This window comes from Necator americanus, chromosome III (genome assembly GCF_031761385.1).
Source record: "Necator americanus strain Aroian chromosome III, whole genome shotgun sequence".
Lineage (NCBI taxonomy): Eukaryota > Metazoa > Nematoda > Chromadorea > Rhabditida > Ancylostomatidae > Necator > Necator americanus.
In genome coordinates, this window is record NC_087373.1 from 15,490,910 (window position 1) to 15,514,227 (window position 23,318).

A 23,318-nucleotide genomic window follows, 5' to 3' on the forward strand; every position below is an offset into this window, starting at 1 on the left:
AATAGAAGCAGTTACAGACGAAGAAAAGAGGAAATTTTAAACTTCCATGACTGCCGTAAGAGGTCTTTAAGAAATAGGTATTCTGTAAGAAGGTATGAAAGTTTTGGACGTATTAAAGGGGCTGGATGTCCAGAGAATTCCGGGTCGATGGCGGATGGTCATTGACAATAACGTGGACTACGCATAACCTGCGCTAAATTCATAGCTTCTTCCGTAATCTTGATAAACTGGATTAAAAAGCTTGCAACATGGTGATGAATTCATCACTCATATTAGTGGAGATCAAAGTTATCCAGTGATATATTCTAAAACAACACTGACATAAAACACTGATAGTTTTACAGAAAGTTCCAGTTTTCATTATTTAATTCCCCTTTGAAATCTAATATAAGAAATAGATGTAGATAAAATTATTTTCGAAAACGAAACAAACGTAGCCAATATTGCAGCTTAATGGCTCCGCTGAGATAAATATTGTTGCGGCCGTAATTCTCTTATTCGTTCGACTTATTGAATTCGTTCTCCGAAGTCCGAGATATGGATCTGACTCAGGATTTGTTGAAGCTTACAGTAGTTTCCTCTCCAATCATCAATTTTTCACACTGCTTCAGCAATTATCGCAATCTTTGAGGAAAGAAGAGGAGAAATGAATCAGTTATTTCGTAATTGACCTCCTCCAAATTCTCATTTTCTACGAATTAATGCCTTAAAACGACGAATAGAAGTAATAGAATAAATAAGTAGTATAAGTAATAAATAAACAATAGATCCTAGTTAGCGGAATTAATAGAGACTAGAGCCAAGTATACATAACCCAATGAGCAATGCGACAGTTTTATGGACCACGAATTCACTAAACCTGAAAAAAGACCATCGAAGGCATCATCACCACTGTTAGCCATTTTGACGCATTGTAATCGTATCGCACTCGTAACTCGTCCGAACGTTGTGGACAACCCGCTGCTGCTTTTCTTACATTGTTCGGGATTCTCTTCTCAATGGATTTTATAGATGTCCTAGTCATTTTTCTCGGGACCTTATCTTCTTCATTCATCGATGATTCAATACGATTTTTTTCCATAGCTCAGTCAAGAGGTGAGTATTCCCGTGAAGATCGCTCTTGACATCTGGAATCTATTCTTAACGAAACAGAACGAAATTTTCTTAAACATTCAGTAATTCAGATATTTTTTTGAAAATTGGAAAGTTTCCCGTTTGAAACTTCCATTATTTGTGCTACAAACGAACAACTTATAGGAATAAAACAAGTCTAAAAAAAGCCAGCAACAAGCTAGAAAAGATCTCTCTTAGAACCTTTGTACGCTTTCTTGAAAAGATTGAACCTAAAAGAAATCGAACTTTTACGATACTCCAGGGCAGGTCCCAAAAACAGAACTACTTTCTTGATTATACAGGAATTTCAAAAAAAAATTCTGAGTTCGTTCTAGAAGAAAACTCCGTTTTGAAAGGTGCAAATTTATTTTTGTTGCGGTTCTTCTCCTTCTTACTTCCTCTAGATAAACATCCAGCTAAGTAATTACGTGAAGAGGTTGAGAAAGTAAACTTTCCGGCGTTTTTTCTTTCTGGCGGTTAAGTTTGTTCAATGTCACTAATGGCGTCTTTTCTCTCTTCAAAGTTTACTCAGCGTTGAGCTGATAGGAGCGATTCACGCTCGTATGCGATGCGTTTCGGTGGCGGCGACACCCGCTAACTGCTGTAGTGGGACGTTAGCGAATTGCGCTATGACGTCGCCACGTCATATTCCGGGCAATAGTGCGTGTGAATTTGTCGTCGCACTGTGTTTCTGTGTGCGTTTCTCGCGGTGAGTTGTGTCTTCTGTGCGAAGCATCGACTTTTTCGTCCGCGTGTCTCCACTCATATCTCATTAATTTTTCTGTCTATCCGGATCTCGCTCTAGCTGCTCGTTTTGAAAACGAGCACTGATCCGGTTGTTACACTGGCGATGTTTGAGGCGAAGAACTCAAGTGAAGATAGCCCACTCAAGCTGTGTTCGCTCTTAAAAGCCCTTGAAAGACTCGGTTTTTCTGACTCGGCCATCGCAAACACCGCGAACCTCGACCGAGTCGCGCCCGCAAGCGACGTTCTCGCCCCCGGTATCTGTGTGCGTACGTCGGTATTTCGTCCCCGTTGTCACACGCTCACATTGACACATGCACCGCAGCAGCGAATACGATTGATTGTGACGGTGCTGGTTATTCAGCACTGCCAACCAGCCGGCGATGACCAACATCAGCCTCATGGCGATCAGTAGCAAATAATGAGGTCAACTCATATCTGACTTGACACACCACGGATACGGCTGATATCTAACAAACTGTCCGTACCAAACGTCCAGCGGTGGTGCTGCGCCGCGTCCACTGACCTCCGTGGCGAACACTTTTTAACAACCGCTCGCAATGCCCCCTACTATGCAACCACCATCTTCTAAAGTCTTTCAAAAACACCGTCCGAAGATCTTGCGCTGCGCTGCGTCTTCTTGAGTTCCGCCGCTGCGAGCAGCACCGACCTCTCCTCTTATGTGTTTTTTGTGGCACCTGCCTGCCGCGCTGAAGGCAGGTCATTGAGGGGAAAAAGTTCATTGCGCGTACTGAAAGGTTTTCATGGGACAGATGTTGCCCCCAATGAGTTGGTTGCGTTCATTCCGTCACTTCCCACCAATATGCCCAGAGAACAAATTGATGTTATTAAACAATACCTACGTCGGATCTAGCAAATCGCAGCCAAATCGTTACTTCTTGACGGTGCCCTTTTCCTGAAAGCCTAGCACTTCAATTCTCGCACAGAAACTCGTTCAATGGCGCCTTTTTTGACGTCGCCGCTACACCGGCCACTCCACACCACATTCCTTATCGCGAAGGTTCCGCCTGTCACTTTGACGAACACAGACGAACGAAGAAGGGAAACATGGTCGATAGGGAAAAAACTCGGCTATGTTCTTCTAGTTCTATTCGTCCATCACATTCATTTTGCTGCGAGATTTCGTCCTTCCCTTCGATTTTCTTCTTGAGAATTCTCTGTAAATTGCTATCATTGAACACTTGGAACGATCATCGTCAAAAATTCAATCCATAGCGTCATTTTAACTGAATCCATATCAGTTTGTTCTCTTATTTGGTTGAATTTTTATCCAGTCGTGTTCTAACCAATTCTGCTCTTTTCCAGAACTTTCCTACGTAGGTTTTCTATTCCGAATTGCCCTGTTCATTTTTTCGTTCCATTCCTGGTAATCAATTACGCCTTTCCACTTGTTTTTCATCTATTTTGCGCGTTCTGAAGGTTTCTCTGCAAACATAAGTCCTTGTGACACCTTTATTCATCCTCAAAGTTTTTTTCTTCTCTGGACAAGTTGACTGAAAATTGTTGTTGACTCAATTATGATGTTCATATTCAGTTTTTTGTCCTAATTTAAAAGATTCGAATTTCCATTGCAATGAAGGCAATTTTCTTTGGATGGGGATGGATATCGATCCTCTGGTTTTTATTCAGCGGAACTAGTGACGCTGCTGCAACTGCCTTATTAGAATGAAAACGACGCTGGAATCCCAGATTTCGTAGGCCAGAATTCCCAGGAATTCGAAATAGGGTGGGGAGCGAAGGCAATCCTTCTGCACGAAACAAAATCCCATCGCATTTATGCTTATTGATCTGATCTTAGCGGTGCGAATTATTGAGGAGCGAAGATCGCTGTTAGCGACCTGCGCTCTAATGAGCCGTGAAGGAAATCGCGAACATTGATTTTTTAATTTATTGCGTTTGGTATTCTCATTACATAGAAATTCTATAAGTGCTTTCAAAAATTCGGATTGGATAATCAGTTTTTTGTTGGAAATTGGATTGAGGAAATTTTTTAAAAAGGAGATTTTTTATTTGACTTGTTTTATTTCAGTGTTTTTTCTTCCAATTCTTTTTGCATTAAAAACATTGTGAGAGAAATAAACTCCTGATTTGTCTGCTTCTGGTCTCTTCGGCACATTGTTATTTCCAAACTTTCCTTCCAAACTTTTCGAGAAGACCGTTTCCTTCTTCAAATTTCCTTCTTTTCTGCCTAAATAAATTATATTACAGTCGAATCTTCAACCCACTCGACAACTTTCTCTCCTCTCGCCATCCCTCATAACACCGAAGTTTACAGCTGGACACTATCAGTCAACATTTGATCTTCGAGCTTCCCTTCATAAATTCCCTAAGAACACATGTTGCGACGTTTCATCTTTCGCTCACCGATTTTTTTGCACCCGCAAGAATAACTCAGTAACTGAGGGGCTAATTAAATTGTAGGTAAAGGCTAGCTCCTGGTTTTTTCGATGAATTTGACATTGTTCCTTTATAGGAAGTTGACTTCAGAGTTTTATTTCAACTATGCCTTTCCAAAGTATTTTTTTAAATAATCTTAACCTTCCTCAACGAAAAAAATCAAATTTTCCAGGTGAGCTCTCTCTCCGCTCACCATATTCCGACCATTTTCTTCTCAAAACTGAATAGTCAATCCGAGCCTATGTGCCTCATTCTGTGCATGTTCTGCACGAACCAATTTAGTTGACGAGTTGGCTAGCTTTTCCCGGAGACTTCATGATTTTCCTTGAGATAGCACTGCATTTTCCAGTTTTCAGGCGTTAATAACAAATAGACCTGAGGATTATTCATGTTCTATGTTTCTGGTTATTTGTTCCATGCTGGTAGCCTCAAGCTTTTCCTTCAGACTGTCGCCTCCCAAATATGTCTCCTTGAGCAGTTTTTTTTTTACTGTTGCGAGTCTACAAGTGTGAAATCGTTTACAGGATAACAGTATTAGTTATTATTGATTGAGCCGGCGTAATGAGTAGTCAAATAGATATCAATGGCTTCCGATGATATCAATAATCAAAAATATGAATACTCTTGAACTCTACCTAATACTTCCGATTTGAATAATAAAAAGTAGTGAAAAAAATCAGAACGGAGCCCCTCCAAATTCTTCATCAGTTTGCAAAAATTCTCCAAGAATTCACATTTCTCTCCTCTTTTCAGATGTATCGTTGATGAGCGCACAAGTAACAAGTTCACTGACGATGCTACAAAATTTTAGTCAATCTATTTGAAAAATTGCCGGCTTTTCAGGAAAAAAATTCATAATGGAGGTCTCTAATAATTTAACGAAGCAATGTAAATGGGCAAATATAAATAGGTTTTAAGATCCCTCTGGAACTTATCCAAGTAATACGGTTAGAAAGTTCTTCCACTCGACACCTGTTCACTTTCTATTTATTGAACAATTTCCTGATTTAATAGATGCTAAAAGTTTGCTTGGACAGCATTTTCGTTTTCCTTTCTTCTTTTTCTCACTTCCCTTTTTTTCTCGTAGGCCTTCCAGATATTTTTCTTCATCAACATTTTTACGAAGATAAGGGAATTAGGTGTTGAAATTTTGGAAGTTCGAAAATGGACTTTTTGGGGTGTGAGAAATTGGTCAGAGCCGGAAGTGGAGAACCTAATTTCAACGAAAAATAAAAGTGATGCACGTTGGCTTTCTTAGACGTATGCTTGTGACAACTTCTATTAAATCAACGTCAACTAAGACAGTGCGCAGCAAAAACCCAAAAAAAAATAATAAAAAAAGGAGTCAGCTCGAGTATGAACGTCCGAGCAAACTGGAAAATGGAAAGGTCTTATAATAAAGTGACAAAGAACACCAAAAGTAGGCAGATAACACGTCATTGAAAAAAAGGAAACAGTACAAAATGGGACCCAGCAGCGGATTCTAGGATTTAGTGGAATCAAAGAAAATGACAGAAGCTGATAAGGTGATAATAACTAAAGTGATAAACTAGAAGAACGCAAAAAAGACTGCAAAGCTAACAGGGGTCAAAAGTCGAGATAACTCGAATCATCTACCTACAGGAAATGTGGCTTACACAAACAAGGAAATCATTCGGGACATAAAATATTCCATAAAAGATTCAGAATTGCACAAAAAACTAATGGTAACACGAAAAAAAAGGTAGAACGCGGAAAAAGTCGAAGGACCATCCGAACAAAAATATATGTAAGTTATCTGTATTTTATGCAACTTTTTAAAGGAAGTAGGAAAGAAATTCATAATCTCAAAAACACCGGAACTTTCGATGTTTCGGGAGTCGAAGTCAGAATTTCGCTCATTTCTGATCCCTTTTCTCACATTCATTCTTTTCTGTTATGGAAACTTTCTAGAACGTTTCACTTAGTTTCACTTCCGATCTAAATGTTATTCTTTATAATTATATCTATTAACTTTATTTTTGCCCCATATTTCTCTGTGCTTTGTTTCCGCGGTTTGTTCCGCCTTTGAAGGCCAACGGTGGTGTCACTGTTCCCGTTGAATGTGTTGACGTCGTCGCGTATTCAGATACGCCCAGCAACTGCACTATCCTTTTTCGCGAAATAGCACCGGTCCTTATAATGCCACAGAAAACCGCACGATTCTGATCACTCTCCATCTGTACTGACCTGGACGAGAACGGTCTTTCTTTTCGCTTACTTCTTATTTGAGAAAAAATAAGTAAGTAATAACTATTGATAATTAAATAATCAATAACATAAACAATAATAATTAGTGAATATTAACAACAAACAATTAGTATTTCGCAAGCACCAGTTCTCGCACGATTACAACGTGTTTGTTGTCATAAGTGGCGCAGGTTTTTGACACATGTCTGCCTTTCTTACAGCGCATCCAAGATTTTTTCGGACCTTCGGCACCTTCGTTAGCGCAACCTCTTTTGTTCTTCTCTTTTCATTCTTCTCGTTACGTTGCGATTCTCAAGCAACTTTTTACTCGCTTAGTTCAACAACGCTGTCGAAAAGACACGCGGTTATATTGAATATCCGAATAACAATGCTGACCAGCTTAACATCGATTCGATTCCTGCGTGTGTCGGTCCGGTTGTGTCGCGTATGGTTCAGCCATACAACACGTCTATGCACTGTAATTTCAATCGAATTAGAATTAAACTTTGGAAAATTCCATTCGCCCGGCTCCATCCGCAATGATTCACGTCTATTTGTTTGTACACACACACACTCTCTCTCTTTCTCTCCTCTCTTCTCCCACTTCCTTTTATTGAGCATACTCTCTGCTAGCTTTTTTCTAAAGTATATTTGAATCACAACACCAACAGTCTCCTCGTTGCTTAGTTCAGCGTCAAGATGCCAGCACTGCTCTTTTTCTCCATTGAAACAGAATTTCCTTCCCGGCTCTCTATTCCGCAACATTTTTCTGCTTTTCTTCTTCTGCAAGCATTTCCATTACATCATTCTTCACGATGATTTAGTCTGAGAATCATATGAAGCATTAGATTTCAACAGCAATGAATTCAAATCATTTCATGCAAGCGATGATCAGGTGAACTGCGTCACAGTTGACCAGAGAGTTGAAAATTTTTCAAAAACGATTCTAATCCTCGCCAGAACAGAATTAACATTTGCGTCGTGCCCTTCTCATTTCTGATAAATTGAATTTTTACTCGGAATTACCACTTAATTTCTTATGCAGATCGTTGGGAAACTAACGGGGAAATTGATGACCATTTCTTCCCCTGTTCTCCTCGCCTCGCGTAGCACTTTCACAACGCCTCAAATGCAGAACGCATTTCAGTAAATCCATTCACCTTTCGAGTAATTTCCGTGAACAAAACAAAAAACGAAAATGAGTCCCAATAAGAATCGTGCAATGCTTTTCTCTACTAATATCATTGACTCAGGGTTTTTTTCAGACAAGAAAAATAGCGAAAAATAAGGAAAAAAGTTAATCTCACAAAAGTAATGGATTTGGTCTCCATTCTGCTTTCTCTTGTCTTCGCTGTTCCAGTGTCTACGAATTTCCATCTGACTGCAATTAAAATGATATGCATGCATGTATCTGAGTTTAGTAATTATAATTTATTAACGCCTTCATGATCTCTAAAAGTTTTCGAGTTGTTTCCTTCATAACCTCGAAACCTATATCTTCAAAGTTTTGTCTTACGTAGCTGAAAGTGAACATTAGAACTGCCCTTTCAGGAAACTTGAATTTGTTTTCTCCCAAGACGTTTAATGTTCTATGCTTGCTGGAATAATCGTATGTGACACTTCTCTTGTGCCTATTTATTTCCTTAGTAATTTGTCTCACAGTTAGAGTCGTCCTTTATTTTCAATTACAAAGCAATTCCAGCAATAATCAATGACTACGAACTCTTCTCGTAGTTTTTTTATCATTCCACAACTCAGGGATTTTGGAAAGGACAATTACTGTTGGGGAACAGTTCTCGCGCAGAAAAATTCGAATCTTCTCGGGAACTGTCGTGTTAACCGGCTTCAGTTCGACTTCATTTCTGCTTTAAGTAGAAATTCTCCGGATGCATCCCGTTGCACTTAAGCATTGACGACACTTTTTTCCTTCCCTATTCGCTTCCATCCGACAATTTCTCATGCTTCATCCCATGTGTATGTGAGTGTCTCCAGCCGTTGTTGTTCCTAGCCCTTAGAATCGTTACATTGGCGACTATTAGCTTCTGCACATGTATGAGGTGAGAAAAAGTGCAGTTTCATCTTGTTGTTCACACCGATGCTGCAACAGCCATCGGTACACGGTGTAATCAGCAGCAAGTACAATTCCATTTATCTTATCTTTTTTCGTTTATTCTGGAAATATCTGTGAGTCCGTCTTAGCTTTCACCTCAATTCCACCTCAGTTAGCTCACTTCAGTCCATACTCACTCGCTTGCTCACTTTAGCTCGACTGTGTCTGTGCAGCGAGTGAAACTTACAGCAACATCGATAGTAGGAACATTCTTTGCACCTTTTCATGGTTCTTTCTAACTGATCACCATTACTTTGCACTATTCGTGCGTATAGTTGAGCAAATTTTTTCATCGCCAAATATTTTATGTTACTGTGCCATCATAGTGTCGTCGTTCATCTTATTTAATAACTTCTCGTAGAAGCTTCGCATAAAGTCATTGCCATATCTCTCCTGCCTTTTATTCTTGGACAAATCGTCGCCTCCGGGCATGTTGACGATTCCTGAGTTATTGAAACGTTAACGAGACGGAAGTGCCTTTGAGGACGAATTCAACTGTTAGGACCTCGGTAAACTCGTCCCCAATTCTATCTGCAAAATCATAAAGTATAAAGGGTGAAGGACAAAGTGCCCGGCGTTGGGGATCAACTCTATGGGGATGCGCCTACGCGTTCGATTTCAACTCAGACTTCGTTTGAGGTTTATGAACGCGCGTGCAGCGTTACAATGAATTGCGGGGCGTGCCGATGTGTTACCTCAGTGATTTTATCCTCTCAGACAGATCTGGCACCAATTTATCGACCCCGAAGAGATGAAAGGCTCAGTTCGATCTAGGACGGATTCGAACTTCCGATCGATCGTGCAGTCACAGAACCTCTTACCGACGGCACTACACTGCCCCTGCAGAACCATGTCAGCATTTAACCCAGCCAAATTTATAATACAAACGTACTATTTTATATATTACTATGGTTTCCTATGGTGTTTTTTTACTATAGTTGTATACGTTTCATTGTTTATAGGTTTTTTTTAGCAGTTTGTGCATATTTCATTATACCACTTGAGAATTTTAACATTAAAGTGACTGCGCATTGATTTACGCAGCATTTAGCTCAAATTCTTTTTTAAGTTATATAGAGACAGAAATTAGTACAACAATGAAATTAAAAAAATACTAGAGTTTGTTTCGCACCTCCAGAACAAAACAAAATATAGGTAGAAACAGAACATTCGCAGACACCCAGAATCTCTCATTTCCGAAATAAAATTGTCTTTTTCAAATATTCCAGTTGTATCAGTCTCAAAGCCAGCGTTTCACAAAATTAACGTATGACAGTGGCTCCACTCGTTTTCTTTGGTCGTCCTGAAAACCGGCGTGCGAAACAGTGCTCGTTCCTACGATGCAAAATAGAACCCGTCACTTCCATGCACGCGCCGTGTCCACGTGCGAGCGGTCGAAGATTAATGAGGTCTACTCGGCAACCTATCCAAGTAAAACCAATTAACAGGCTGCTGAGAGGACCGAAACGTGCCCAAAGGTAGCCCGTTTTAACGTACCTCGTGAGAAGTAAGCTTTTCCCACCCCGTTCTTTTTAGGACGATCAGGAGGACTGAGCGGGGCCACGCTCATATTCGTAGTCTACGTCTATTTTTCCACCAAGTTTTCCACTATAGGTCAGTTTCGTGATACGCTGCTTTCAAGTTGTATTGGGGCTGTGCTTTCGAGCACATTATTATCCGAAGGTAATTTTTTCCACCGGAATCATTAGTTTGCCCTGATCCTGCCGGTGAACACCTGTTCATGTCTCACTTTCATGGGCGGTTTGACAAAACATCTAGTCTCAACCCGTAGCGCAACTGACCCTCACAGATTTTAGTCGCACCTTCAAATTTTGCTCCTCATGCCCACATTCGCAGCGTTTTCGAATGTATGACCTGGTGCTTTTGAATAGGGAATTTTCACGGAACAACCATTTAGTGCTTCCAAGAAGACACTCTTCTCGCTGTTAAGTTTTTTTTCCGCTAACCGTGGCCATTCCGGGCCTCCATGCTGTAAAGTATCTATGAATGGATGATGACATTGCGAGAAAGGACTCACCAAAGTTACTTCAGCGCCATAAGTGCACTTCAGTTTTCTCGAAGCACCACGAAATTCTCCAGGTGTTAGCTTGGACAGATCCGTCAAGTCCATTAACGCAAATTTTTGAACCTATTGTTTCTGGCGTATCAAGCAGGATTACTTTAGCAACAATTTGTCAAAAGGGTGGGAAGAACTACAGGGTCGTCCCATAAATGAAGCGCGCATTCTGTTGCTCTGAAAAATCTAATTTTCAGGAAGAATTTAGAAGAATCGCTTTGAACATTTATAAGAAAGGTGAAAGAAAAGTAGGCAGTAGAAGAGAGTATGTTTTAAACCCAAAAAGAAATTTTTTTTATTTCGAAAAACACAAGGAAACATGGAATAAAGAATCGCTTATGGGACGAATCAATGCTAGGTTATCCCAGAAGTTGCTTCTCACTCTTTTGACTTTCGTTTTGTTGAAAAACAAGGACATTATAATCAGCAGCGTACTAATCAGTCAGTTATGTATTTTAATCTCTTGAAATGCTGAAGTGTCTATTCTTTTGTCACAGAAATCAGACGCCAAAAAATGCTCAACTTTACTCATATTAACTATTTATCTATTTGTCAGTCACTTATTATTTTTATGAGTTTGAAAAAATTGAAGATAATGCAAAAAAGGCATGGGACAACTAAATAGTATATTTTTTCTGATTTTCTTTAGTGCTTGATGTTTTACTGTGTGTGCGGTAACGACAGCAAAAAAATCTCAGATTCATTCATTCTTACTACTTGCCTATTTATCACCTACTTATTGTTAAAACCAATCTATTTTATTTATTTACGTGTTCATCATATGCTGCATAGATCGCACTTTTGATGCGGTTTCTTCACTGCGAAGGCGCTGCAGCTGCCGAAGGCGAAAATTCTTTCTTCTAGGAAGAAGAGGCAAGATTATCCCGGACCATCTCCTTTCTGTTTGCACGCACTCGCAAGGCTTCGTTTTTGCAAGAGCTCTTTGCCGGGATTCCGCCTATATGAGGGCAGCCTCAAATCACACTTCCCATGCCGCATTCTCCGTCCGTGAATCAGCAGTTTCGGACGGATTGAATGAAACAAAGATGATCCCCAACGAGATTCATTTATATGAAGCATTTACTTACGTATTTCTTTATTTATTTGTTTCATTAATTTATTTAGTCCACTCAGGACACATAAACCTTAAATGCACCAAGAAAAACACCTAGAGGATACGACATTTAAGCAAAGTAAAGAAGGATAAGAATGAAAAAAGAGGAGGCGCAAAGGAATTTGTTTGGGCGTCTGCTTTCACCACGCTATTCGGAATCCAGAGCCGCTTTGTAACAAACCACGATACCTGCTTCCAGGAAAAACAATCAGAAGAAAGAACTTCCAACAATTGTTGCGCTTCGGAAGAAAAACACCGTGATCGTGTAAATAATGTTTGTTTTGGTATAATAATTCCCTTTCTCTTTTCTTCTCAGAAATTCAATGGTTTTCGTGATCAAACTCTCAAGCAGTGTGGTAGTGTTTCGTGTGTTTCGTTTGTAAATACGAAATCTGTATGTTTTTGCAGTTTTCGAGCCTTATGCTGCGTGTTGTTTAGCAACAACGGTAGCGTTTCCATCGCTTCCAGGATTATATGCCTTTTTCTGTTCGTATGTACAACGGAAGTAATCCTACCTGTCGAAAATTTGTCTCCAGGCTTGATGATGACTGTGGTGCAATTTTTAGCACAATGAGTAATATAGCAGAAAACTTCCATAATTTGTTAAAGATGTCCAGTCACAGTTGACTCTAGGACGGTTTCGAACAATCGGGCGTGCATTCGCAGCCAAATATTTTACCCCTGCGCCACACTTGCCATAGACATTCTATAGCTCCAGAACCACCATACGTTTCAAAATTAGCCGGTAAAAGGATGAGAATGAAGTCTCTGGCATATCATCCACTTGGGATGTGCCAACGCGTCTTACTGTAGTTCGTAACCGTTGGGGGTTTTGGAACGGGCATTGGCCTAAACAATGACTTGTGGGGCAATCGATGATCAAGTCAGTGTTTTTATCCTCCCAAACGAGTCTGGTACCAATTTATCGGCCGCGCAGGGATTAAAAGATTCTTTGACACTCTGTAAGTAGACGATAAGCGTCGCATAAATGGAATCCATTTTTCTTAATTTAAAAATGTACGATTGCTTTTCGGATTACATCGATTGTCCATAAAATTTAGCGTTGATGGGAATGATTGTACAGTTTGCTATTCGTTTTTATTTCACTCGACGATATGACTATGTATACAGAAAAATTCAGAGGAAAATGTTTAAGCTCTTATATGGAGTTTCGGTCTGCATCGATTCATTTTGAATATAGAATAAGTTGGAGTGGACTTGGAAATGTTTCCTACTTTTTCTCTCCTCCTTTTCTTCCTCTATCTCCATTTCTCTTTTATTCTCTCAAATTCGCAATCAGTTGGTTCTTGTACGCTAAAATAACTGACAATATGGTTGAAAATTTTCGTTTCGCTCGTAGATTCAGTTTCATTTAAATTGCTATCGAATTTTCTGGAATTTCTACTTCAACATGAACATGAAAACATTTGGATTCAAGAATAAAACCTTCCGATAAGATTTGTCATAAAGTCCCTAATGATTGAGAGAAGGATTTAGTTAAACGGCCCCATTTGCTCAAAGCGACCTGGAAGCAATGTCCACTTTTCCTGTACATATGTCGCCTGAGCTGCCTTCGCCTCAATGCTTTTCTCTTACGATCGTACGTTCTTTTTCAGTGTACATGTCATCCTCTTTCATTCTTTTTTGAAAGAATGAAGGAAAATCCTTCCTCAGCTCAAATGTAGGAACTTAAATTAAAAAGGATAAAGTCACTGGCGTATCGATCCACTTGGGATGCGCCAACTCGTTTTACTGGAATTCGTAATCGATGAGGTTTTGGAACGCGTGTTGGCCTAAACAATGACTTGCGGGGGCCAGCCGAAGATCAAGTCAGTGTTTTTATCCTCCAGGACAAGTCTGGTACCAGTTCATCGACCTCGGAGGGATGAAAGGCTTGGTGAGCACTAGGGCGGATTCGAACCCTCGACCGTGTGGCTACAACGGACCTCTAACCGACTGCGCCATACCCGCCCAACGTAAGTTATCCTTTCGAAAAACAGTGATGAATCATAGCGCACAGTCCATAACTCCCTCTAAATGAACCCTGACATCGATATTTTGGCAGAAAACGTAACAGTCACCTTCTCCACGATGAAGTGAGAGAACTGAAGTTTTCAAAGCTTTATGAATGTCTGTTTTCCTCTGTCTAGGTGACAAAAATATGAGGAATATTTCTCCAATATAATATTCCCTCCACAAATCCCCTCATCGCCTGGACAAGGAGCGAGCATGAAGATTTCCCCGTAACTACCTGGTCAGATGAATTCGGTGCGAAAATTGCTGGCTAGCGAAAGGGTGGTAGGTGGTTGGGTGGAAGAATGGAGGTGCTGCAGAGGTGCTCTCGAAAAAGTAGAAATCTTGATTTTTGTCATAAGGCAAAAGTGCTATTCAACGTTTCGGCCGGAAAATTTGAGAATGTCGGAGGGAGAAGTGCCTGGCTTTTGTATTCCAGGCATTCTCTTATACACCTAAGTTCCATCCTTTGCCATTCATCCTTTCTTCCCCATTTTTAATCACCAATCTAATTGCATCCCGGACGTCCGAATCAGAAACACATGTCCGTTCGGATCGAGTTTGATCCGTAGAAAAAAGACAGCTGTTTGCCGTTTTTCAACAAACAACCCACTATCAATTTCTTATCCGACAGCAGTGGTGGCAGTTTTCCGCTCACGACTGATTAGTGCTTCGATCGATCGTATAGGTTCACGTCAGTTCACGGTGACCATTGGCTGTGAACTTCGCTTAGTCCGCCACTGTTTGTTGGTAGGATCAGCTGTTCAAGCGAGTGTTGATGAATGTTCGTCGCATTACGTGCGCCGCATCGCTGGCACTCACCGCAAGCGGTTCTGTTTCTAATTTTCTCAGCCACCGTTTATAATTTGGAAATGACTCAAACGCTCGATTTCTTACTAATCGATCCCGAAGACGATACAGCTGCTGAATCTTCTGCTTCCATCACCATTTTTTAAGCTCTACCATTCTAAATAAAGGAGAGGTGACTTTTTCTTTGTTCAGACTTTCTTCTCACTTTTTTAATTTCACTTTCAAGTCACTTTCACCGCGAGAAATGGTCAGTTTACGATAACCAAAATGTATCTTTTACGAATCTGGAAGGAAAAAGTTCAACGCGGGTTCAAATCCTCGTTCTTAGAAATGATTAAAATGTCAACCTTAGGCGAGTATCAAGAAATCCCCGACATCTGTCTCTTTGTCCTTATAGGAACCTATGAAAAAAAGGTATGATTTTACTTCAGACCTATCGACTTCTCTTTCAAACTTCACATCCCTAATAACATGGGGATATTATTAAAGGTGGAATTTCGGAAAGAAAAAAAATAATTTAGTTCTTTTTTGAAAACACTAAACTACAATGTGAAGTTTCAAATTTAATGATTTATTTGTTCTTTTTATTCTTGAAAGCCTCGTGTCAGAAAATTGTAGATGTTGAGATCTCAAAGGTAGTAGATAGGAGTGGACTGCAGTTTACTAGAATGGACGTTATCACGCTCAGTTCTCTCTAGTTATTTATTTATTTATTTATTTATTGGAAACACCTGCAGGTGTGCCATAACACAAAAAAAACAAGATGAAACAGAGCTCACTAGAATTTCGCCTGAATTTAACACAACATGACTGGCCGTGGACTGGAATTTAGCGAACGGCGTATGAATTAGTACTGGACGCGCTTGTGTTTCTAACCGTGCAGCTTACCTCGGGTACTAAAGCGATGTCAATCGGCAACGCGTCCACGACTATGAAGATGGAGGCACTTTTCGCTGCTTAGTCAGGTCGTATTAGTTGGAATGCGAGCGCTGGAAAATGGCGGAATCGCCCGCGTTTCATCGCGTAGTGGTTTGCATCGTTTTGGAGACCGGTTCACGCTACTTCGTTCCACACGTTTTTTTTCTGGTTTCCAGAGGGGAAAATGAGTGAGATCTCCTGATACTCTTGAACTACACTCTTCACAAATATTTGGATATTTGGAAGGGTGTAGTTATACCATTCTTATACCAATTTAAATCCGCTCAATAGGTAGGAAATATCGTTTAAACAGAGCAACAAGATTTCCGTAAGATCAGCGACTACCTTGACCTTTTTGATATAGAAAGAAGGATATCGCACTCGATGTCAATCAAAAAAAGTCATACTGGAAATGAATGAAATCCCCCCAGAAAGTTATTCGTAGTCTTATTATACTTCTCGAACAACTTTTACCCGACTCAATACACCCAATAATTATTGGCCGAAAATAGTGAGCAGAGACGAATGGAACAAAAGATGATTCGTTTCAGTGGTAGTAACCTTGGTAGAACCCAGTCGTTTTAAAACCATACCTTGCTCAATATACGGTGAGGCGCGACTGAAGTGAGGAGGAGATATGTCATTGCCATTTGTTTTACATTATCCTCGTAAAAAAACCTCAAATTTGATCCCTTTTTTGAAATGGTTGTTATAATTCCAAGAAATTCCGGTGATTTTCCACATTTGAATATCATTATCGTGGTCCAGCAAGTTTTCCTAACTATCGATTGTTGTAGCTGCAGAGAGAAGAAGTACCCATAGAGCTCTTGCACTCTCTGTGAGGAACCTGTTGGATTTATGGCTTTTTCGGGGAACTACCCTTGAATTCACGTTCAGGTTCACTCATTCAGTGGTTTTCATCTGACTGTATGAGCCCAAGAAAATGTGAAATTCTCTGCGATCTTTCATCGGTTTGGAGTGCTATATGGATCCAAAGTATACGAAAGCTAGTGTGAAAATTCAATTTTTGATGGACATGAAAATTTTATTTTTTGTCAACTTTTTCACTTATTTCTTCCGGTGATTTTTTGAGTTTCATATACTAGCTAGTGAGTAGGGTTTAGGCAATAGTTTTCAGGAAACACCGCGAAAACGCGAGAATTCCTAAGAATCCAGAATCAAATCAGCCAAAGTTTACCTACGACCATACTTCTAACACCCATAAGTTTGACAAAATAACAAACGAGGTTTGACAAAAAAAAAGTTTTTCTCCTCTTAAATTAGATAAAGTAAAGGAGCGTTATGTGAAATAGGAGCAAAAACTCCCGACGAGGGAGCTCTTGCGTCGATGAAAAACTCTTTATACGCTTTCGTCTCATCATTTGCGCAACACAAGACGTGCCTAGCCGGATAATTTGAGGCATCTGAGACCTGGATGTGTTTTTCGAGGTTTTTTATGTGATATTAACAGACTGCTTATGAAATTTTACCTAGTACGATCGTGTCAAAACGACCTGAAGCTCGCCGCAATTACGTAAGCGACTGCGTTCGAAGCGATGCGGTTGAGCTGGCGGTTGCGAGCGACTCGGATTACCGAGAAAAGAGGAGCTAGCCCGGGTCCTGCCCCAATCTCAACCGCTACCTTCACTTTTCAACTTATTGTTTGAAGGTTTCACCTCACCTTTTTTTGAGCTACCACCAATTTCGATTTTTTGGATGGCTTCTCTGGGTATTTTTTAGTTACTTTACAGTTGCTCTGCTTCAGTGGGTAGAGTGTCAGGTCAGCTCTAATCACTTTCTATTCAAAGACTGGTAACAAAAGCTCAATGTCCTTGAACATTGACCTTTCCGGGGTGGAATAAACAGTTATAGTTTGTAATTAACCAAACCAGTTTTCTAAATTTTAATTTTCAACGTCGACACGGTCTTTCAACTAAATTTTCCTAAGATTTTTTTCCAGTAATTCAGTTTTCAAAAAATATAATCTGCTGCTTGTTGTTGTGAGCGCGATTGCGTGATCGATGTAAATCACAAGGATTAGTAGACTCTTTCATATATCTGATTCTCGAAGCCGATCTCTTTTTCCGTACACAACGTATCTTCGGTGTGAACTCAAGAGCGAGTCAAGTAGATGATGAGTAGATAGATATTCATGATGTGATAGCAGCTTTTTTAGTAGATTATCTCAAAACAAGTCATTTCATGCTTTTTTACTGATAGATTTTGTTTTTTTACTTTGTTTTTGAAGAAAACATCTCTTTTTTTTCTCCTTGGACACACTGTGCGCCAAACAGGTAGACAAAATCCCTAGTTTTTTTTCTAATTCGTGACCAGATAAAATCGAAGCAACACCTTTGTGTCCTAAAAATAAACGTGAGAAGCTCCTCGGATTCGCGAAATAAATCATTTTCAGGAACCTTTTTTTGGGGGGGGACCTTCACAAATCCACTTTCGCCATTGACTGCTCATCATTCGGACGTGTTTTTGATCAGTTGACAGCTAAGCAGCTGACGTCAGCACATCTCATAACCCATAAACCGGGAGTATCAGACAAGTTTTTCCGAGGTCTATTTTTGGAATGATTTGAGATGCGTTCCTTTAAACTAGCCTCGATGTTCATTTTCCTCATTCCTCATCTCATTCTCCGTCCCTCCTGCTCGTCGGTCATCTGAAACGATGAGCTCCGCAAGCGCGTGCTTCCGATGCAAGTGACAGATTCATCACGTATGACTTCAACGTGAATCAGATGTGGAATCGTAACTCAGTGATTCAACGATTAACACTCTTCTTTTTCTTCTCCAAACATTTTAAAACGTTTTTAACTGAGAACTGAGTTTTTGTTTGATGGATGGTCCCGTGAAGATGTAACTTTCCGTTTTGGTAGTGCACTCATCGGATGCATTGCGGAAGTGTATTTATTCAGCTGGAAGCATGGAAGCGTTTGCAGGAACGGGATTTGCAACAGTGGATGTGGTTCTATTCTATGGCGATAATCATACAGTACTTTCACAGTGAGCTTGGAGCTTCGCTTGACTGTAAATATTCCACTTACTTGTAATCCTATGCGAGGAATCATTTCACGTTCATAGATCACATCCTTTCTTGAAAAAAAAACCGTCGTTAAAACTGTGATCGTTGCGCCTCCGTCATGAGATGGAATAGTTTTTCCCTTTCAAAAACGAAGGATGTCCTTGGTCCTTCTGACTGACTATACACCATCACCGCAACCAACGGTGCAAACCAAGCAATTCCTCTCTAGATCAACTACCGTGCTCACTGCTCCATCTCTAAACGCCGAAGGCCTTAGAGACCGATTTCTGCTACAAACATGTTGAATTTGCAGCTGACCACCGGTACCGTAGCTGCATTACATAGCAGTTTTTGAGAGTTCGAGTCTATCGAACATTATGAATCGATTTTATTTCATGTTATATAAATATGGCCAGTGAATAACACTGAACAATCAAATAGCTTTTCGCTCTCTGTCTCTCTCCACGAAACTGACGAATAGTCAGTCACTGGAATCATCTTGACTCCTGCTTTGCCAGTGTTCTCCAACAATGACAGGCTATCAATCATTTATTCGAAGAGTCTAGCTAGAATCGCTGTTTTCACTCCGAATAGCGATTCAATCTCATCCTTTTCGTCAGAGCCTGTAAGATTGGAACAGCTGCAATGTATTTTCTTAAATTTGATGTGAAGTGAAAAGTTTTGATCTTTAGTGAGCCATATCTGACGATGTAAACATTACATCGGGTCGTACTACACGGCGATTCTAATGTGGCAGTGCAAGGACAAAAACCGGAAAAGATCGCTTTTCAATCGCGGTGGGCCGGCCCAAACGATCGCCAAGCCCGGATTAACGGCCAATAAGGTTTTGCTTTGTGTTTTCTGGGATATCAAGGGAATCGTCCACTATGAGCTCCTCCTATCGGCCCAAGCACTCAATTCGGACACAGAAGGTCCGAGAGCTTGGATGGGTGGATCAACCGCAACCGCCGTATAGACCAGATCTGGCACCAAGTGACTATCACCTTTTCAAACATTTGCAAGATTTTCTTGATGGTACAAAACTAGCCTCAAGAGAGTCTTGTAAAAATGAGGTAGTCAAGTTCCTTGCCAATAAGGACGAGGACTTCTTCAATTGGGGAGCTTTAAAGTTGCCGTCAAATGGACTGAAGTTCTCGAACAAAACAGCGACCCGAATCGACTAGTCCTAATTATGTTCACTCCATCGTCGAAATAAAGCGAAAAGTGCTCAGAACTTTTTACTTCACCTAATACTTCATCTAGAACAAATTCGCCGTAAGGTGTGTTTGCCAGTGTTCCATCCGATTCCTTTTCAAGATGCACCCATATATAGCCATAGGCATAGCCTACAGATCAAAACCCGCAAAGGTCCTGATATAGAAGTAGCTCCTTGGACACGATTATACATTAGTACTTTCCATTCATCTTTGAATTTCTACTAGTTGGCGAAAAAAGCCTCAAAATTACTACGAACCACAATTTCCGCAATGTTTTTACGAAAGTTAGAGGCTATGTCAAAAAGCGCTTTTCCATAGCATTGTGGGATCGTTGCGCTCGAGTTCCCTAACATTACAGATGTTCCTTCATCACGAAGTAGTCCTAGGGTTTTCTCCAACGCTCTTTCTATCCATATTTGCAAGATATTCAACAACCTGCTCCAGAAACCACACAGTCACCTTCGCTGCTAGATGGGCCTTTTATCATTTGGAGGATAAGCAGTGACCACCGAATTATTCCTATGGCACACTCACGGTGTCCATGAAGATCTGACAAAAAAGTCATTTTTTTCCAAATTTTTCACTCGTATTTAATACGTGGTACATCACAAAAATGATCTACATGGCACGATTAACTCAAATACTTCTTTCCGAGGCTCAACGCAGACAATATTATAAGAACGCTCCCTGTAGCATGACCACACCTTTAGCATGCGAACCTTGCGAAAATTGTGACTGGCAGAACTATAGACGTGTTCTTGGTAGCCGCTAAATGAAGAAATAGAAACGATGATGCATAGATGAGCGAGATGGCTCGATGTTAAGGTCCTTGCAGGTTTTGATGTACGGAGTGGTACGCGAGTGGTGTTCCAATTCCTACTAGCAAAATAATTCTATCACAATGCTCACTAACATCAAGGTGTTACTAAGGCTTTTTATCGTGGTTTGAGACGTGATCTTTCATTCAACGAGAACTTTTTCTGGATGAGATACTGGGAAGAAGACACTACAATCGCTCTGATTTCTTACGCTCTGAGGAAACCATCGACGCCGAAATCTTAGTTATAATAGAAGCAGCTAAAAATCTAATCCACTCTCCACATAAGTCATTGAAAAAATCCTAAAATCGAAATTCTGACGTGATCGAAACTTCACGTTGATGATAGGCTGTTTCTTGGTTGTAACATAAGCAATGACATAAATTTCCGATATATCATTATTTTCAATTGTTTGTTTCACCTTTTAGTCTGTCACTAGGTGACGGGTAGGGGCTAACCGCAGACCAAAATCTATCTTGTGCCTGTCCTGAAATGCATGTGGACCTAGAGGACTGACCTACTTCTCCTGAGTCAGGATCAACCTGAAAATCTTGTGTCCCCCACCTTGGTCCGGCCTAAAGCCTACAATCAAATGACTGAGTTGTACAAAGGAAACGGTTCGGAGCAGCTTGTAACAAATAAGCTCCAACATATCCATCCGGAAGGACACGACTTACCCCACAAACCCGCGGGGTCGAGACCCTGCAACTTGCCAATTGGTTTTAAAACCTAGCACATGACGCATTAGTAACAAAACCGCGGAGGAATGCCGTGTACGGCAGGTCATGCCTGAACGGGGTTGCAGAAGTCATCTCGGCTGCCGAAACGGAAAAGGACTAAGATGACGGTCTCTACATACAAAGCACCTACGTTTGCATCAGAAACGGCCATTGAAGACATGATTGTGTAAACTAGGAAAATCAAGTATCCTGGACTGGTCGGCTCAGTGTCGTTATGGCACGGAAGAAGAATCTTTGTTCTTGTTTGTTCTTGGAACGAGTGATAGTCCAAGAGTTGATGGAATCAGCGCCCTGAGTGGCTTTCTGATTGTCCATTCACACTCAATATGAATATATCTGTGTGCTCCAGCTATGTGGATCTATGGGTCCCGAGATTATCATGATGATGACCTGAGCTTTGAGCTGGTAAGGAGGAACCGAGCCACCTGCAGAGCAGGTTAGAGTATCAAGGTTCTAGTCAGGAAGACCAACAGCACCCAGCTCCACGCCCACTTATTCAACACCTTATTCTTCCTGCCTTGACTCATGCTTTAAAAGCATGGGCGTCTCGCAAGCAGGAGGAAAATGCGGAGAGCGTCATAGGGACGTTCCATTCAAAGAGTGGTGCTAGGAGTATACCGCTTTACGCAAGTTAAAGAATGGATTAGAAGTTCACTCCTACGTCACCGATCGAAGATCGGAGATGCTGCCGCACGCACTTACATTTCCCCTACAACTTACGCACCTCTGATTCGCGACTTTTGTTAGAAAGCAAAACTGATCATTCTTCTACCGCTAATATATTTGCTTAGCCAGATCACAACTCTTCTAAAGTTTTTTTTTTATTTTTTACTTTAGCCATTTGTGTCTTTTTTGTACAATGGAGGGACTTATTTCTCGAATGTGACATGACGAAACACTATCCTACAACTTCTCTAAAAAGTACTCAAAGCCGAATTGGAGCACATTTCGCATGGAACTTATGACTAAGTAGAAAAACTCATCTCGGGACTGTTTATAATTCATCTAACAGCTGTTAATTTTTTAGAATACAAAAAAGGACCCTGTGGTGACTGATAATCCAGTTCTTCTCTCAGCCTTGAATACGAAATATTTTCCCAATAAATGTGACCCTTTCGCTGCGTACTAATACTTCGAAATATCTACCGAATTAATTTATAGATATGAGCGAGAGGAAAATCTTATATCTACGATGATCGAAATGCATTTTCTCTTATACTTCATCTTTTTTTTTGCATAATTATGTGAGCAAGAAGAAACCGGAGGGAAAGTGACAGATGGTAGAAGGCGTTTGGGTGCACATTTGATTTATAGAAGTGTGCGGAGAAAAAATTAAGCAGTTGTCTTTTGTTCAGCTGGTCGCGAGCTCATGCATTCCGGTGCTGATGGATTTCTCATTGAGTCTTACTGTGTGATAGCCTCTCACTTGTTATGTGAGAAAATATCGATCTTCACAAAATCCCGCTGTAAAATATTCCACCGTAACCTGAGCAAAATTTACTTAAACGAGTCTAAATGATCTTTCGGCTTCCATCCCTTAATTGTAGTCCCTGGGATGAAAGAGGACATGTTTTGAGTTATGCTTAACAGGAATGAATAAATCCTTTTTCCTGCTAGAAAACTTTTTCCTTTCCTTGTTGGTCATTTTCTTCCTGCTTATTCCTGATTTGCTTCGAAAAAAAAATCCAAGAAAAGGTGAAAAAGGGTTTGTTTCTTAATTTCTAGTTATATTTACTACTAGAAAATGAAATCCAATAAAACTTCATCTACGTCTTTCCTCTCATCGAATTTGACGCACCGTGCCCTTTGAGAAACATCTCTGGGAAAGCAATGGAGTGAAAAGCTGAGAAATTCTCTGATCTTCAGTAATTAAAGCCATCCTAAGAATGGTTTCCTTTCCTTAATTTAACACAATTTTAGAATCCCCGTCATTCCTGTATTATGTTTGTGAAACGTAGTAAGGAATGAGTAGTATTTTTCGAATCCTA

At 40.4% G+C, this 23,318-nt stretch overlaps 3 protein-coding genes across 4 annotated transcripts; 2 read left to right on the plus strand and 1 right to left on the minus strand.

Annotated features, from left to right (window-relative positions):
* Positions 1–1,963: 1,963 nt before the first annotated feature.
* On the plus strand, positions 1,964–2,272 carry RB195_009684 (uncharacterized protein; the record flags this gene model as incomplete). The annotated part of the gene is made up of 1 exon (XM_064190340.1): positions 1,964–2,272. One exon carries the CDS (start codon positions 1,964–1,966, stop codon positions 2,270–2,272), a length of 309 nt encoding a protein of 102 aa, XP_064047923.1.
* A 6,630-nt stretch (positions 2,273–8,902) lies between these two features.
* RB195_009685 (uncharacterized protein) lies at positions 8,903–10,724 on the minus strand (the record flags this gene model as incomplete). Of its 2 annotated transcripts, XM_064190342.1 has the most annotated exons (3): positions 8,903–9,036; positions 10,505–10,583; positions 10,632–10,724. In XM_064190342.1, the coding sequence occupies 3 exons, from the start codon at positions 10,722–10,724 to the stop codon at positions 8,903–8,905; spliced, it is 306 nt and encodes a 101-aa protein (XP_064047924.1). The 2 variants fall into 2 exon arrangements, with proteins under 2 accessions (XP_064047924.1, XP_064047925.1); XM_064190341.1 differs by lacking the exon at positions 8,903–9,036 and having other exon boundaries at positions 10,419–10,583.
* Positions 10,725–19,442: 8,718 nt separating this feature from the next.
* RB195_009686 (uncharacterized protein) lies at positions 19,443–19,739 on the plus strand (the record flags this gene model as incomplete). Its single annotated transcript, XM_064190343.1, has 1 exon — positions 19,443–19,739. One exon carries the CDS (start codon positions 19,443–19,445, stop codon positions 19,737–19,739), a length of 297 nt encoding a protein of 98 aa, XP_064047926.1.
* Positions 19,740–23,318: the final 3,579 nt, after the last annotated feature.